We start from the raw sequence: 17,296 nt of genomic DNA on the forward strand, positions 1-17,296 counted from the left end.
TATAAAATCGGATTGAATTAATTTATGATAATATAATATTTATTTAACTTTAAGTTTTTCAACTTCATTTTAATTCGACTAAGTCAATAGGTTTATATCTTTTTATATTATTTAATTAAATAGTTGATGGACCTTATAAAAATATTTAATTCGAGATTTTTTATTTTATTCTTAGTTTTTCATTTAGGGTCCTGTCTATTAGATAACAATACAGCTGTGATTAGTTATTGTAGATAAGTCTCTTCTGTAACTGAATAGCTTAGAGTCTTATCCTTTGTATTCTATAAATACTTGTAATTATAGACGTAATACATATCGAGACTAATATTCTATAACCATTTACATGGTATCAGAGCCCTATTAGGTATCAACTCTTTCCTTTCTTCTGTTTTTTTTTTTTTTTTTTTTTTCTCTCTCCCTGTTCTCGTTGTCTTCGTCATGTCTTCCAACACAACAGCCCCTTCTCATCCTGCCGAGTCTTCCACCCAACCTGCTGTTTCCAATTCTTCTCTCCATCCATCTTTTGGAGTTTCTAATATCAAAAATTATGTCAATGAAGCTCTCAATTTCACCAACTACCTTCTCTGGCGTTCTCTCATTATTCCTGTTTTACAGGGTTATGATGTGTATGATCACGTTGATGGTTCAGTTCCTGCACCACCATGTGTATTAACAAATTCTGCTGGTGAATCTAAACCAAATCCAGATTTCTTATTATGGAAACAAATTGACCGTCTCGTTTTATCTTGGATTCAGGCTACTCTTAGTCCTGATATCTTGCGTAGTCTCATCAAACCAAATGTTGTTCTTACTGCTCAGCAAGCCTGGGAAGCTATCGAAACTCTGTTTCATGATCAAGCTCATGCAAAACTTCTTCAACTTAAAGCAGACTTTTACAGCACTGTTAAGGATAATTCTACCATTGATGAATATCTTCAGAAATTAAAAACTGTTTATGATTCCCTCTGTTCTATTGGTCATGCTATTACTGAGGATGACTTAGTTATGCAGATACTGGATGGTTTGCCTGTTGAATATGAAAATGTTGTCATCAATTTGACGGGAAAGAAACCTCTTCCTTCTTTTGCGGAGACACGTACTTCTTTATATCTTCAGGAGTTGCGATTGCAAAGTCGCGCAAAGAAACAATCTCAGCCAGTTCCAAATCCGGCAAATTCGCAGACAGCGTTAGTTTCTACTGAACGCAATTCTTCTTCTAATCAACGAGGCCGTGGCGGTCGAGGTCGTGGTGGCCGTAATTCTGGTTACTATCATAACAATGGTGGTGATTCCTATGGCAGAGGGGGTCGTGGTGGTCGTTCTGGACGAGGAGGACGTGGATATTATTACAATCAATCATCTTCTATGTATCATCCTGGATCCAATTTTTCAGGTTCATACAATGGTGTGCTTGGTCCTCGACCCACTGGTTTTTCTTCACCATATGCTGGTTTTCCACCTCAATCTGCTGGTTTTTCTCAACCCACACAGTGTCAGATTTGTTTAGAATATACCCATATAGCAAGAGATTGCCCACATTTTACTCGTTCTGGACAATTCTCGGGTGATCGATCCTTTGCTGCGGTTCAATTTCCTGAACCTGTGCATTCTGCGTGGCTACCAGATACAGGTGCTACTTCCCACATGACACCTAATCCAGGTATCCTGTCTTCGTGTCTTCCAACTCCCGTTTCTAATAATGTTGTGTTTGGTAATGGACATTCTCTTCCTGTCACTCATATTGGTTCAAATTCTTTTCCATTACCTAGTCGTGATTTACTTTTAAAAGATGTTCTTGTCGTCCCTTCTTTAACTCATAATTTAATTTCTGTTAAGAAATTTGCTCGTGATAATTCCTGTTCAGTTGAGTTTGATCCCTATGGTTTTTGTGTGAAGGATCTCAAGACGCGGACTCCACTTCTCAGTTGCAGTAGTCCAGGGGACCTTTATGAGTTCTCTCCTTCTTCATTTTCGTCTTCTTTGTCTGGTGGTTCTACGAGTCTGATTGCTTCGGCAAATTCATTCGAGTTGTGGCATCGTCGTTTAGGACACCCTAATTCTTCCATTTTGTCAAAGTTATTTCGAACATCTAGTTTTAATAAAGTGTCTTGTACTGCTTGTCGATTGGGCAAGCATACTAAGTTGTCGTTTTCTCATTCTCATGTAAGAGCTTCGGCTCCTTTTGCCTTAATTCATTCTGACGTTTGGTCTTCTCCTGTTTCATCTTTTAGTGGCTATCGATATTATGTGGTGTTTATGGATGATTACTCTCGATATGTGTGGTTATATCCTTTAAAACGAAAGAGTGAGGTTTATAATTATTTTGTTTCATTTGTGGCTTATGTAAAAACCCAATTTGGTGTTTTGATTAAGTGTTTGCAGTGTGATGGAGGTGGCGAATACATTAGCAATCATTTTCAACAGTTTGCTTCTAATAATGGTATCCGTCTGCAATTTTCTTGTCCGTATACGCCACAGCAAAATGGCGCGGCTGAACGATTACATCGCACATTAATAAATATGGTCAGAACTTTGCTTACTCAATCCAATTTATCTTTGCAATTTTGGGTGGAGGCTGTGCATATGGCGGTACATTTACATAATATTTTGCCTAGTGAGACATTACAATTTAAATCTCCTTATGAACAATTACTGGGTAAACCGCCTTCTTATACTCATTTACGAGTTTTTGGCTGTTCTTGTTTTCCTAACATCACAGCAACAGTGTCTCATAAGTTGGAAAATTGCTCAATTCATTGTATTTTCCTTGGGTATCCTGATACTTACAAGGGATTTCGTTGTTATAATCCGAAAACTGGCAAAGTGATTATTTCTAGACATGTGCTGTTTGACGAACATCAATTTCCCTTTTTACAGTTCCAGCAACATGTTTCTGCACAACCAGCAGCTTCTGTGCAACGTGGCTTCCATCTTCCTTCCTTTCCAAGGCAAGTACCATTGTTACAAAGTTGTTCGAGTAATAATAGAGCTCAGAATCAGCAAGCTGTTACCGTACAGGACTGCCGTTCTCCTGTTCATTCAGAACCAACGGATTCTGGAAATCAGTCACCTGCGGATCATTTCGATACCACCAGTCCTGCTGTTGCGGATTCTACACCTATTGTTCCTAATGAAACACATAATGCCTTGACTCTTTTTCCTGCAGATTTGGCAATTACAGGTCCCTCAACTCAGACTTTGCATCCCATGCAAACTCGTCTCAAAGATGGGATTCGAAAACCAAAGAAAATTTTCTCCTTGACTGCTCATGGTGATCAGAATCAGATTTTGCCCGAACCTAAAACCTATACAGAAGCTCAAAGACATCATGAATGGAGGAAGGCGATGTCTACTGAATATGACGCATTATTGCGCAATCAGACATGGAAGTTGGTTCCTAAGCCATCCAATGTTAATATTATAGGTTCGAAGTGGGTGTATAAAGTGAAACTTCGATCCGATGGAACTCTCGAACGGTACAAAGCCCGTTTGGTTGCACAAGGATATGCTCAGAAGCCTGGATTGGATTATGATGAAACTTACAGTCCGGTTGTCAAACCAACAACAATTCGGACTGTACTTTCTCTTGCTGTTTCGAGACAATGGCCGGTGCATCAACTAGACGTCAAGAATGCTTTTTTGCATGGGATTTTGAAAGAAAATGTTTATATGAAACAGCCACGGGGATTTATACATCCGGCTTTTCCAGAATATGTATGTCAGCTTCAAAAGGCTCTTTATGGATTGAAGCAGGCGCCGCGGGCGTGGTTTGAGCGTTTTACGAATTTTTTGAAAATGATTGGTTTCAAAGGAAGTCGTGCGGATTCCTCGATGTTTGTGCTGCGTGAGGGACAACACATGGCTGTGTTATTACTTTATGTGGATGATATAGTATTGACAGCTTCGTCCCAAACTTTGATGAGTCGGCTATTACAGGTTCTTAAATCGGAATTTGCTATGTCTGATTTAGGAAGTTTGCACTATTTTCTTGGTATATCTGTCAAGCAAAATTTGGATGGGTTGTTTTTGCATCAATATAAATATGCAACGGATTTATTAAAGAGAGCAGGAATGGAGATGGCTAAACCTGTGTCACCACCAACTCTTAATGAGTCCCTGTCTTTGTCATCCGATAGTGCTTTACTCAGTGATCCACAACTATACAGAAGCCTTGTTGGCGCTTTACAGTACTTGACTTTTACTCGGCCGGACATTGCTTTTGCTGTTAACCAGGTGTGTCAATTCATGCATAATCCAAGAGAGAAACATATGCTTGCGGTAAAGCGAATTTTACGATATGTCAAGGGGACTGTCCATTATGGTTTGCAATTTTATAAGGGTGGTTCGCAGACTTTAACAGCTTATTCTGATGCCGATTGGGCAGGTTGCCATGATACTCGCCGGTCCACTACAGGTTTTTGTCTTTATTTTGGTAACAATCTGATTTCTTGGTCTGCCAAGAAACAGCCAACTGTTTCACGATCAAGCGCGGAAGCAGAATATAGAGCAGTAGCTAGTACGGTGGCTGAACTGACTTGGATTACTAGTTTATTGCGTGAGCTTGGAATACAGCTTGAAGAGCCACCTGTGGTGTTTTGTGACAACATTAGTACTACATATATGTCAGCTAATCCCATTCAACATGCACGAACTAAGCATATTGAATTGGACATTCATTTTGTACGCGAAAAAGTCATCTCTGGACACCTACAAGTTCATCATATTGCAAGTACTGATCAAACAGCTGATGTGTTTACTAAAGGACTTTCTGGGACACGTTTTCGTTTACTAAGAGACAATCTATGTGTTATGCCACACATTGATTGAGGGGGGATATTAGATAACAATACAGCTGTGATTAGTTATTGTAGATAAGTCTCTTCTGTAACTGAATAGCTTAGAGTCTTATCCTTTGTATTCTATAAATACTTGTAATTATAGACGTAATACATATCGAGACTAATATTCTATAACCATTTACACTGTCATGATAGATGACTTTCCTTATTCTTTCAGTACGGAAAGTTTTATTTCTCTCCCATTCGATTATAGGTTTTTCTCCTCTTCACTTTTGGGTGGGATGTAAATATTGAGTTCTATTGATTTTTGTTTAGGGTATATTTGTGCTGAATGAAGAGGAGTTTTTTTTTTTTAAATTTATTTTTTTTTCTTTTACCTTTTTCATGTTGTTTTCACTATAATTGGCTTTTTTTTTTTTCATGCATGCTTTTATAGATCTCTTCCTTTGATGATAGGAAGGCCCTCGTTGGATCTACTAGAAATTCAGCTTTAGGTGGTGGGTCTATCATTTTTACATTTTCCTAATCATAGTTAAGCTGGATTTTATGGTTCTTAACTAGTCTTTTGAGTTTTGAATGAGATTTTTTTTGCTTCTCTCAACCTATGAAAAAAACAGTTATATGGAGATTTTCCATGCGAACTGGAGTTTTTCCTTCTTGTTGAGCTGTGCATCCGTTTCCTCTTCTGGTTGAGAATGGCTTCTCACCAGCAGCGGTATCATAATTCTCCTCTTTATTGTTGCTTTGGGCTTCCTAATACCTTTGAGTTTGTCCTGTATATTTTGCCTTTATTTTTAAAAATTTTGTTGAGATCTCTTATAGATTAATTTGTATTCTCTTATATTAATGAAACTTTATCTTTAAAAAAAAAAATAATAACTCAATATAAATGAGATAATGATTAATAAAGTTGTTCTTTTCTAAAGTTTACGATGGGCTGGTTAATAAAATTGTTTAAAGTTTAAAAAAATCCAACCCAAATATCAGTTGCAAAGCCATGAAACAAGTTTTGCATTAGCTAAACGGCCTATCGATTGATGATAGAAAAAGAAAAGAGGCCCAATTTTCTTTTGTTTGAACACCATGGCCAACTCAATTTCACACGCACACAAAAAGAAAAAGAAAAAACTATGATTCACTCATTAATTTTATATTAATACAAAGTTTTCAATAAATTTAATAAATGAATAAATATAATATTAATTTAAAATTTTTAAATAATTAATTAAAAAATATATGATAAATATAAGTATTAAACCATCAAACGAGTTCAATTTATCTATAAACTTATTCAAAATATATTTATGTATGTGAATAAAAAAATATTATAAATGTATTATATAATTATTTTTTTATGCAGTTAAACTTGCATTTTATCATGACCCAAACGGACTGAGCTCAAAGTATAATAACATGAGAGGCCACCATCAAAAATTCAGCACAGCAGCTAAAGATCCAGTTCAATCTAGAAACTATTTAGCAGCCGCATACCGCACCTATGCACACCTTCTAAGATCATCGAAACCATCGTCCAATTAAATATTTAATATAAAATTATTTTTTAAATATAGTTGAAAAATATTTTATTAATATATCATTACAATTTTATAAATAATAATATATCATAACAATTGAAAACTATTAATAAATATTTTAAAATTATAATATAATATAACAACCGAATAAATTCACCCTTAAATATTCATCCAAAGGTGTTTCCACGTGGCTAACATGAGAAATTGGCACTGCCATGTCACAGCCAATCATCCTTCCATCTGTCAAATCTCATCTGCTAAAAGACCACAATATCCTTTGTTTGACATATATCATCCAGCGAGAGAAGAATTATTGAAATACTCAGAGAAGTACCTCGTTATCGTACTCATGCTAACATGATATACTGAATTAATTATATTATATTTTAATTGAATAATTTTATAGAGAAAAAGGAAAATAAGAGAGAGAAAATAAAAAATATTCTTTTTATTATTTTTTTATTTGAATTAGTAAAAAGTAAAAAATAAAATAAAAAAAGAAACCAAATTTATTTTCCTTTATTTGGAAAGAAATATGAGAGAAAAAACAATGATATGTTTTTAAATTTACTATTACATTTTTTTATTCTTTTTATTATTCATATGAGATATTTATGTAAATTTAAAATAAAAATATATTTTTTATAACAAAAAAAAATTTTTCCCCTTTTATTTTCTCCCCTCTTTTCAAATAAAAAAAAAACATATTAGTTTTTTAGAGTTATTTTTCTTTTCCTCCTATTTCCCACATATCCGCTAAATCTCATCATTACTAATTAAAAAAATAAAATTAATAAAATTTTATTTTTTTGTCAATATATTATAATGTTATTGGGTGGTATTTTAGGATTTACATAATAATTTGCCCATAAGTTTTCTCATGCAGCTGAAACTCACCGGATAATTCCTCTAACTACCATTCCTTGATTTGGCGTCTTCCCTGTTCTGTGTCAGGGATCCGAAGCAAAGAATCGGATCAGCAAATGCTCGCGCCAGTTTTTTTTGTTCCATCGAAACGTTTTTTTATTCTCTGTATTAAATTGATTTAGGTTCATTATCAATTAGCATCACGTACCACGAACTGCTATCAGATTCACAAACGGAGATGCTAAGTGATGGAGAAGATACCCCTTCCAGGTAAAGATCCTAGTCCCTTGTCAGGGTTTATTATAATCTTCTCTTCTTTCTTTATGGTGTCGCATGCATTTGTCTACTTAACTGCTTGAATTCGTAGTTGGAATTTGCATTTCCTGGAGAGCCAAACACCAAATTGAGTTGCAATTGAACTGAGTTAGAGCTGTAATTTGACTAATTTTTAAATTTAAACTTCAATTTCTTCGAGAGCTGTATGTTTCCCTTTAAGTTTGGTATTGGAATGGTGTAGCTATGAGTGTTGAATTTCATAATTTGACTATGAATGCTTATTTTGGTAGGCATGAATTGTTGAGTATGGTTAAGAAGCACTCCGCCCTGCTAGGGAAAGGCACCCTCGACGAACGAGATGCCTCTGATGTTGAAATGGATTGCCGCTTTTGGTATGATATGTTAGATTTGTACTTTATCCGTTGTAAAGAGTCAAGGGGACGGCAGGATGACGATCTCGTATTTTTTGTCAGAAACATGGTGTGGCTTCTTTTTTTAACATAAATTGAATCAGTGATATATTTATTTTGTTTCTTTAATTTTTTGTATCAGATAGTTTTGTTGTCGATATTGGATTTGTACTAAGTTTGTCATATTGTTGTAGGGCACAGAAGGATATGGTTTGAATGATACTGTGCAGGACCTCCCTCCTTACTTTGTACGCAGGTGGGCACCTAAGGTAAAAGTAACACAATATCAAGCTTGTTTTAGCTTGAGTTACATGTGCCCAAATTGGGTTGAACATTTTTCTTTCCTTGATTTTAATATTACTTTCTCCATTTTCTTTATTACTAGAGGTAGGACTAGGTAAAAGCATACAGCATTGAATGCCCCCAAAGTGTGCCCAAAAAATGTCTTTAAAGTCCTCGTACAAATAACAAAAATGTGAATCTCATTTATTGGATTTTCCCCTATAAATTAAATGGAATATGTTGGTTTAGAGGAGCCTTTTTCATGTGTTTGGAACAAATGTTAAGGATGAGAAAATTCCTTTTCAAACTATAGTGGATTCACCTGGAGGTCTGTACCTTTCAACAAAGTTTTGGCTTAGTTCAAGTTTTTTTGTAAGGCACTGAAAATGGTGGTGTAGGAAAGTAACAGGGAAAGATTGCTTTTATACCCTTGGTTGCGACTAATCTGCAATCAAACTGTCAGTCACTTTCTTTTATGATTAAACATGTGGTAGCTGTAACTTCTTTTTTAGTCGGATAAATCAATTGCTATGGTCCTTACTTAGTAACTTACATGTGCAAGCAGTTGGAGAATTTGATCAGTGAGAATTCAAAGGAGGTAGATTGGAGGCGCTCATTTTATTTGAATTTAATTGCACACACGTCTTTCACAGTAACAGTTGCAATTTGCAGGTGAAAATTTCCCATCTTTAGAATCATATCTTTATCCTTTAAAATTCATTAAACTTCTCGCTTTGTTGAATGCATATTTGTTATTTTTTTTTTCAGTCATCAGGTCCTTCGTAATCATCAAGCTGGGCAAGATACACCATTATCTCCCATATACAAGGTAGCAGTTTTGGATTTTTACAATTGTTTTTTGTTGGGATTCTTTAAATGATTTTAAATATATTTGTGCATTCTGAAACAGAGATAAAAAAGGAGAGGGAAGCAGAGAATTTGAGAGAAAGATGCTTGATGATTCCCCTTAGGCCAATTGGGATATATATACTACTTACAAAAATATACAATAGAAAATAAAATAAATCAATCCCTTACTTATAGCCTAATTATATCCCAATCATATCACATAATGCACACAATCACTACAAATCTAGACTATTTTCAGAAAGTATCTCAATACTCCCCTCAAGCTGGGGCGTACATATCATATGCTCCAAACTTATTACAAACATGCTCACTTTGTAAATCTCGAAGAGATTTTGTGAAAATATCAGCTAGCTGATTATTTGAATTGACAAAACTAGTAGAAATGCATCACGACTCAATCTTTTGCCTAATAAAGTGACAATCCACCTCTATATGCTTTATCATCTCATGAAAAATTGGATTTGATGCAATATGGAGAACAACTTGATTATCACATATAAGCTTCATTTGACTAGTGTTGCCATACTTCAATTCCTGAAAAACTTGTTTCAACCAAATGAGTCCGCATACTGCTTAAACCATAGCACGATATTTTGCTTCTGCACTTGATCTTGCAACCGCACTATGTTTTTTGCTTTTTCAGAATATAAGATTTCCTCCATTCATAATACAATATCCTGAAGTAGATCGTCTATTTGAATTGGAACCTGTCCAATCTGCATTAGAATAACCAACAATTTGTGAGTGACTCTTGTCCTCATAAAGTAGACCCTGTCCTGGAAGCTCCTTTGATATATCTAAGAATGCGGATGACTGCATCCCAATGACTGCTGTATGGAGTTTGGAGAAATTAACTAACCACACTTACAAAGGAAATACCTGGTCGCGTGATAGTGAGATAATCGAGCTTGTCAACTAATTTTTTGTATCTAGTAGGATATTTAAGTGGCTCCCCCTGTTCAGGAACAAGTTTGACATTTGGATCCATGGTAGTGTCCACATGTCTACAGTCTAATATGTTTGTTTCTTCCAATATATTCAAAACATATTTCCGTTGAGAAATCGCAATACCTATTTTAGTTTGAAAATGACTGAATAGATGTTGCTTAAGCTGAGAGATTCCATCATGATCATTCCCTGTAATGACAATATCATCAACATAGACAACCAAGTAGATGCATTTATTACCATTATGACGAAAAAATACGGAATGATCAGATTTATTTCGAGACATTCCAAACTTTTGAACTGCAGTGCTGAATCGTTTAAACTATACTCTTGGAGACTGTTTTATCCATACAAAGAGTGTTGAAAATGACATACTAATCCTGACTCCCCCTAAACAACAATCCCTGGAGGTTGCTCCATATAAACTTCTTCGCCGAGCTCTCCATGAAGAAAGACATTTTTAATATCCAGTTAATGAGGGGTCCAATGATTAATTGCAGCCAATGAGATAAGGAGGCGAACATAAGCTATTTTGGGTACTGGAGAGAGTATCACTATAATCAAGCCCAAAAGCTGTGTGTAACCTTTAGCTACAAAGCGAGCTTTAAGGCAATCAATTTTGCCATCAGGTCCCACCTTAATTGTGTAAATCCATTGACAACCAACAGTAGATTTGTCAGGTTGTAAGGATACCAGTTCCCAAGTTCTATTGTTGTGAAGAGCAGTAATTTTCTCAACCATAGCATTACATGATCCAGTACTTTTTTTACTGTTTTGGATATAGAGATAGCAGACACAGTAGAAACAAAAGTATAATAGGAGGGAGACAAACGATGGTAACTCACAAAATTATAAATGGGATGAGGATTTCGAGAAGAACGAATACCTTTTCGAAGAGCAAGAGGAGTAGTAGTTGTTGCTGCTGAAGGCATGACCGAAGCAGGTGATGATGGAATGGGAGGTGAGTCATTAGAAGTACCTGCATTAGGAAAAGAAATGTCATTGTTATTAGCAGATGGGTGAGGGCGATGTATATAGGCTTGAAGAGGTGGCATAGAAGTGGGAGATGGACTCACTTGAGGCAAAGGAGAAATAAGAGTCGGAGGTACAGGCAAAGCTCAATGAATAAAGTTTTGTATGCTGGACTAGAAGAAAAGTAATGAGAAGTTTCAAAAGATGTGACATTTGCAAACAGAAAATATTTGTTAGTAGTAGGATCATAGCATTTATAACCTTTTTGAAGCTGTCAATAGCGGAGAAAGGCACATTTAACTGATTTGGGCTAGAGTTTGTCTTTGTCAAGAGTGATCATGAACAAAGTATATATATCCGAAAACTCACAAAGACAACTGGATGGAATTTTGGTTAGGAAATAGAACAGAATGAGGATTTTGATGCTGCAAAACAAAAAAAGACATTTGGTTAATCAAGTAATAGACAGTGAGGACAACTTTTCCAAAAACGCAACGGAACATTGTGATGTAGGAGTAAGGTGCGGGATGTTTCAATCAAATGCCGATTTTTTCACTCGATGATCCCATTTTGTTGTCGGGTACGAGAACAAGAAGTCTGGTGAGTAATACCTTGAGTAGACAAGAAATGAGTGAATGAGGAAGACAAATATTCGCTTGCATTGTCACTTCGCAATATCTTAATGCGAACGCCAAATTGATTATGAAATTCAGCATAAAACTTCTGAAAAATAGAGAACAACTCAGAACAATTCTTCATCAGAAAAAGCCAAGTGCAACGAGAATAGTTATTAATAAAGGTAATAAAATATTAAAATTCCAGAGTTGTACTAACCTGACTTGGACACCAAATATGTGAATGAATAATGTCAAACATAAAAGTGGCCCTATTGTTGGCTCGCTTGGGAAAAGAAGCTCAAGTTTGCTTTCCAAGTTGACAAGACTTACATTCTAAAGAAGTCAAGGAAGAGAGACTAGAAACTAGTTTTTGTAACTTGTTTAGACTTGGATGTCCCCAACGATTATGAATGAATTCAGCGGAAGTGGTAGACACAAAAGCAGTTAGAGGGTTAGAAGTGGAAAAATAGTACAATCCATGCGACTAATATCCTACTCCAATCATCTTCCCAGTACTCCGATTCTGCACAACCATAGATTCAGTAGTAAAGATGATTGAACAGTGAAAATCTTTAGTCAATTTGCTTAAGGAGATTACGTTATATGGACATTCAAGGGTGAATAAAACATTAGTTAAGGGGATAGAAGAAAGGAGATATACGTTACCGATTCCTTTAACTTGAGTTTATAAACAATTAATTAATGTGACTTTAGATGGTGTAGAAGGTGAAACAAGAGTAGAGAAAAGATTGGGATGATCAAAAGTACCAGAGTTGAGGACCTATGAACCATTAGGTAAAGACTTGATTAAATAATAAAAAGAATTACCAGAATGAGCAATATTTGATTAAGCCATGGAAACTGAATCTGCAGAAAAGAGAATTTGTGAGCGATCATAGTAGATCCGAAACTACTGTTCACAAGAGACTGTGAAGAAGAGCTGAGTAGGTGACCGGACAGAGTGGGCTGGAGTCGCCGGTCTCTGGCGATGCTGGGAGAAGGATCGCCAGTGTGAAAAAGTCGCTGGAGAACGGTTCACGCACTGGCGCGTGTACTAAAAGTTGATTCTGGTGGCCGCACGTGGAGTTGATTCTGGTGGTGGCGCTTCACAGGGTCGCCGATTGGAGGTCGGCGAGACTGGTGGGCTAGGTGGTGAGACCAATTGATTTTCAGAAATGGCAAATCTGTCACTCACAACTAGGCCAAATTTTTTTGCTGTGATACCATGAACAGAGATGAAAAGGAGAGGAAAGCAGTGAATTTGAGACAAAGATGCTTGATGATTCCCCTCAAGCCAATTGGGGTATATATACTACTTACAAGAATATACAATAGGAAATAAAATGAATCAATCCCCTAATTATAATCTAATCATATCCCAATCATATCACATAGTTATGCACACAAGCACTACAAATCTAGGCTATTTACAGAAATTATCTCAACACATTCCTTGTCTTGTGAAATGCACTGCATGTTTTTCCTTTTATAATTTATTTTGTGCTGGTTGGGGTTAAAGATGGAGCTAGTTATGATTTATGGTTTACATGTTTATGTTTTTAGGATTCTTCTGATGAAAATTATGACAATGCAATGCTAAAATTTGCATGTAAAAAGCATAGATTGAGTTTAGGCTCTACCAGAGTCTCTTGAAATATTAATATGGTCAGTCTTGTCTGTATTGTCTCTTCAGGTTGTAAAAACAGTGTATGCATCACCAAGTCGTGTAGATTTTCAATTGGACTCAAAAAAGGCAAGGTTATTTGTTGTGAACAAAATGGTTGTCTTTTTCATTAGTTCTCTATCTTCAACTTATACCTAACATGGTTGCTAATACATATCTAGGAACAAGAGACAACTCCCGCCTATCCAGATATCTGTTTTGCAGTAGATGATTTTGACTCCACTTTTGATGCAGTGGTATGTGCTAATTTGTTCACAGTTGTGCCATTTGGTATTTCTTCTTCCAAGTTCTACTGTGTGCATAAATATTTTAAAGTAGCTAGCTATAGTTGACTGCTGTTAGACAATACAATAATAGTTTATCAATCCAAAATTTGTTTCTTTTCTTGTTAAACTGTAATACCATGATTAAATAAAGAAAATAGTTTTTGCCTAAAGTTTTCTTTTTCCCTTTCCTTTTTATATGTTTCTTAATTTACACAATATAGGCTATCTCACTCTATTAGTGTCTATTTATGTTTTTTTATGTCTTATCATTCTTTCAGTTTGCCACCCATTATGCAGGTCTTGACAGAAACAGACCACTGTTACTGTGTACTTCTCAATGCACATGATGGAGCAGCATTTCCCAGTGAAAAAGAGTCACCTGATAACAGTTCCAGTGGTAATACCCCTCTTAATGTTGATAGTAACTCTGGAAAGACGAAGAATTCTAAGGTTTGGGTCACTTCTCAATTCACGTGTGAGAATTACTTGTTCTGGTTCCATGATCTACCATATCTTTACTTGTTGAGCTATATCTGATTTAAACAGATTCACAATTCTAAGATAGTTGAATCCATCGCTGACTAGCCTCTATCATGGAGTATGTTACTGGGTGCCTAGGCTGCTAGTCTGTTGTCTTTCCCCCTCTCTTTTTTAAATGCAAGCTTTTGTCTGGTTATAGCTTTTTAGTTTTTACGGGAGCCACTGGTGTCCTCCTCATCAAATACAAATGTGATGAGTAGCACAGACTAGTGAGTAAATTTATTTTTCTTGCATAGCATAAGTATCTTATGTTTAATTCACATGCTAAAAGGGAATAAACATTACAAACTAGGGGTAAAATATCGATACTAATTACTATTGAATGCAGATGCAATTAGGATGTGCTTTCAAACTTTTTTTGTTTTGTAAAATATACTTTGTGATGGACATACAATGGCACAATGCCCTGGTACTTGGAAAATCAGTTTGTGCATAACTTGACTTTATGGTCGTTTTATTGCAGCTCACTCTTTTCTCTGGGTTCGTAAGCTATCAAATGGTTCGGGAAGCATATGATGGTATGCATTCATATCTCACAAAAAAAAAGTTTTTGTTGGTCCATTCAGAAATAAATATGTAGTTTTCACATATTACTTGAGTGGAATATGCTTGAAATGAGGTTGCTTAGGTGGTTTAACTTCAACCAAATGCTGTAGCAGGTTTCATTTTATGCACGGCAGTTGTTCTTCTTAAATCATAAATTTCTAAGCTTTTATGAAGGCAGGGAATGCTGAATAATCATTAAACTTATTTGCATGCTTAATCTCTCGTTCTCTCTCTCTCTCTCTATTTCTTGCAGCTGGGAAGTCTCGATTTGGCAGTCTCCTTTCACTTGGTTATTCTCCTGGCAAAGCAGATAAACTGTACATGAAGGGCCCAGGTGGAAGGGGGGAGGTTGAAGTAGCTGTCTCTGGGGTTGCTGGTAAAAGCAAAAAACACTTATTAATTTAATAATTTATCTCTCCCTTTTTTCTTGGTGCTTTTTTTTTTCTGATGCTGGGGCTGGGGCTGGGGCTGTGGGGGGGGGAGGGGGGGGGGGGGAGGCTCTAGATATAACTTTGCGTTGAACAGTAATATTGATATATACCCATTCACATACGCTGATGAGATTCAATTCCTTGTTGATCAGTGTATTAACAAACACTTGATGCGTAGCATTGGATGGTTCAGAAGATAACCCTAACATCCAGGGGTTTGTCAGATTTATATTCCTGTGATCAAAACAGATAACATCTATTGCTATCAGTTTCAAATAAAACTATAATGCTTTGCTTTCTTCAGAGAAGCAAATCTGTCCTGTGAAAGAGCTTTTATTTTCATTTGTAGATCATTGCTAATGATTCCAGTTGTGGACACAGCCTTATGCAAGAGTTGGGGAAAGACTGCTAATGGTAGTCAATCCTCCCCAACCCTTGCAAAGAGGGGAGCCTCATGCACGTGGCACATCTCCTTTCAGTAAATTTACTCAATGAAGTGAATGGGCGTGTACAAATCTGTAATACATGGGCTAAATCTAGGATTTGCTGTATCAGATCAAAGCCAGCAAGATTTTGGCCCCTTTTCACCAGTTACATCAAAGAGAGGTTTTGGAATTGGCTCAATTGTTCGAAAAGCTGCATCTGTTGCATCTGTGGCAGCAAAGCATGCCTATGCTGCTGCTGCCTCTACAAGTTCTGATGATGAGATGTTGCCCCTTAAGTGCTGCTTGATGTCCATATCATTGCCCTGGGAACATATTGCTTATGATCTTTTGTTCAAGGTAACTTCTCTATGTCAGTCATTAATGAATGAAAAAGATCATTTTTAAAATGTCGTTCTTTAGCATGGCTTTCTGATCCTGTTAGGTTGATGTGCAAGTATTGCTTGCCAATTATTCATGGCTCTAGTAGCTTGTCTATTCTTCATTCTTTCCTCTCGCCCTGCCCGGGTGACATCCGTGTAATCACACACACATGCGCACGCCCATGCATGCACACACACATGCATACTTATTGCAATGAGGGCATCAATTTATTTGGATCTACTTACCAAGGATACAAATAGAAAGCTGACTATTTTTCTCTGTACGGAAGAGGCTTTAGTCATTCCTTGCATGAACAAATGGTACTAACTCTTTTCTCTTTTCCTGACTGCCAAAATCAGGGAAGTCCTCCAGTGAACTTGTAAACATCTAAGCATATCTATCACCTAAAAACGCAAAATAGGCGCGCACAGTGTGGAAGAAAACAACCAGTGGAAGTGATAACAGTTGCCGGTGTTGCACAACTCTATCGTAAACAAAGCTATACATTAAAGTTCTTCCTTTCTCTTTGCAACTTTTGGTGTCGGGTGACACGGCTTTGCCGGAAATATTGTATGTTATCTATAACAAAGTGTTAGTTCATTGGTATCGGGTACATTGTTCTGTAAGCTGCAAAAGGGATGTTCCCGGAACATTAACAGTTGTAGTGTAGATAGATGCTGTCGCAGTATGATTTAAGATGTCATGCGGTGAATGAAGTGTTGAAACACTCAACTTGGTTATTGCCAAGTTTACATTTTAGTTGGCTTGATATTTCCTTTATTGTTTACCCTTTTGCTTAATGCAATGAATTTATTACTTTTCCGTTTGTCTTGTGCCCTTGGTATATGGGAGATGACCTTTCTTTCCGCTGGAAATTGATAGAGTAACAGTGTTACCATCATCATCTTTTAGATTTTTAACATATAAAATGTTATAACACAGTCGAATTCTAATCGATAACTGGTGTTTGTATTCTTATCAAGTACCAATTCTACTAGATCCGGTGGTATTATCAAAAACTAAAAAAATTAAGCAACATTCACTTCCTAGCTTTCAAGGGTTCTCTTCGTATTGGCCAATGAGAGGTTGCTCCATATTTTGCTTTGCTGTAGATGAACATCTTTGCCCACAATTGAAAACCCAGTACCCACCCACCTAAATAAGAAAGGGGTTCTTCAGCTTTCCCATTCGAGTAAACGGTCCAGTTCCTGGTGTCTGGTTCTGTGTCTTTATTTTTTATCCTTGTACTGTTTAAGTTTCCAATTAATTTAAGAAACTTCAAGTCACTGGATTTGGTTACATCAAAAACTCAAATATTTGGGTAAATACATTATTCAATTTAAATATTTTAATTTTGACAATTGAGGTCTCCTATTGTAAATTCATTACAATTTACTTAATTTATTAAATTGATCAGAATTGAAATTAAAATTTTGATTTTGATGAA

The 17,296-nt window shown here is 36.1% G+C and overlaps 1 protein-coding gene across 3 annotated transcripts; it reads left to right on the forward strand.

The window, feature by feature from the left end:
* Positions 1–7,200: 7,200 nt before the first annotated feature.
* Positions 7,201–16,675, forward strand: LOC110606756 (uncharacterized protein KIAA0930 homolog). Of its 3 annotated transcripts, none has more exons than XR_006349441.1 (12): positions 7,201–7,471; positions 7,768–7,957; positions 8,082–8,156; positions 8,735–8,841; positions 8,938–8,998; positions 13,270–13,329; positions 13,422–13,496; positions 13,824–13,976; positions 14,530–14,584; positions 14,866–14,988; positions 15,393–15,825; positions 16,209–16,675. XR_006349441.1 is itself a non-coding variant. In XM_043953396.1 (12 exons), the coding sequence occupies exons 1-12, from the start codon at positions 7,440–7,442 to the stop codon at positions 16,230–16,232; spliced, it is 1,182 nt and encodes a 393-aa protein (XP_043809331.1). In that variant the 5' UTR covers positions 7,201–7,439; the 3' UTR covers positions 16,233–16,675. The 3 variants fall into 3 exon arrangements, 2 of the variants coding, with proteins under 2 accessions (XP_043809331.1, XP_043809332.1); XM_043953396.1 differs by having other exon boundaries at positions 15,599–15,825; XM_043953397.1 differs by lacking the exon at positions 16,209–16,675 and having other exon boundaries at positions 15,196–15,536.
* The last annotated feature ends 621 nt before the right edge of the window (positions 16,676–17,296 follow it).

Source organism: Manihot esculenta, chromosome 18 (genome assembly GCF_001659605.2).
Source record: "Manihot esculenta cultivar AM560-2 chromosome 18, M.esculenta_v8, whole genome shotgun sequence".
Classification (NCBI taxonomy): Eukaryota; Viridiplantae; Streptophyta; class Magnoliopsida; order Malpighiales; family Euphorbiaceae; genus Manihot; species Manihot esculenta.